Raw genomic sequence first — 659 nt, 5'->3', positions numbered from 1 at the left:
TGTTTTTTTTTTTTTTTTTGATTTTGCAACAGCAACAGATCAGATACTACAGATGTTGTTTGCCTTCCCCCTTCAATACCTGTGGCTGGGTGTCTGGGTGACTGTCACGGAGTGATGTGTTGTTGAGGTGTAGTGGCTCGTAGAAAATGAGGTCTCTGTTTCTCGCTCAATGACATGCTTGCTGGAGATTACATTTTTTGAAACATACTGCTGAAATAAACAAGCAAACTTTGGGTTTACAAACTGCAATTCACAGCAAATTTGAAGAGATGATTTCCAATTCCTCTCCCCTCTCCTCAAGTTGCATTTTTTCACATGTGCCAAAGCACAAGCTTTGTTACTTAAATACAGGCGGAAACCGCAATGACACACTTAAGTGCATTCATGTACACCTCTGCATACATACCCCATCTAAACTCAAAGTAGGAAGAAACAAATCAGGAAATTAGCAAAGGCTGGCTTCCCAGTCAGGCTACAAACATATGTATCTAACCAGAGAATGAGAAGTCCTCATGGATAGAGGCCTGGAAAGGCAACCCATCCTTTACCACTCAGTAGAACAGCAATACTTTTCTCTGATGGAGAAGAGAGAGGCAGTTAGCAGTAGCAACTGTTCATAGCAGGATAAGAATCTCAGCAGGGAGTGGCTATTTTTCCAG

At 41.7% G+C, this 659-nt stretch overlaps 1 protein-coding gene across 1 annotated transcript in view; it reads right to left on the bottom strand.

Moving 5' to 3' along the window:
- Nucleotides 1-659, bottom strand: part of LOC104496462 (pro-neuregulin-1, membrane-bound isoform) — a gene marked incomplete at both ends in the record, with an annotated part of 22,968 nt that overhangs the window by 888 nt on the left and 21,421 nt on the right. The window contains one exon of the mRNA XM_010139586.1: nucleotides 80-210. Within this exon, the coding sequence (XP_010137888.1) occupies nucleotides 80-210 (131 nt within the window). The remainder of the gene's footprint in view (nucleotides 1-79; nucleotides 211-659) is intronic.

This window comes from Buceros rhinoceros, unplaced genomic scaffold (genome assembly GCF_000710305.1).
Source record: "Buceros rhinoceros silvestris isolate BGI_N320 unplaced genomic scaffold, ASM71030v1 scaffold41537, whole genome shotgun sequence".
Lineage (NCBI taxonomy): Eukaryota > Metazoa > Chordata > Aves > Bucerotiformes > Bucerotidae > Buceros > Buceros rhinoceros.
Note: the sequence above shows the minus strand (reverse complement) of the source record. Positions and strands in the feature narration are given on the sequence as shown.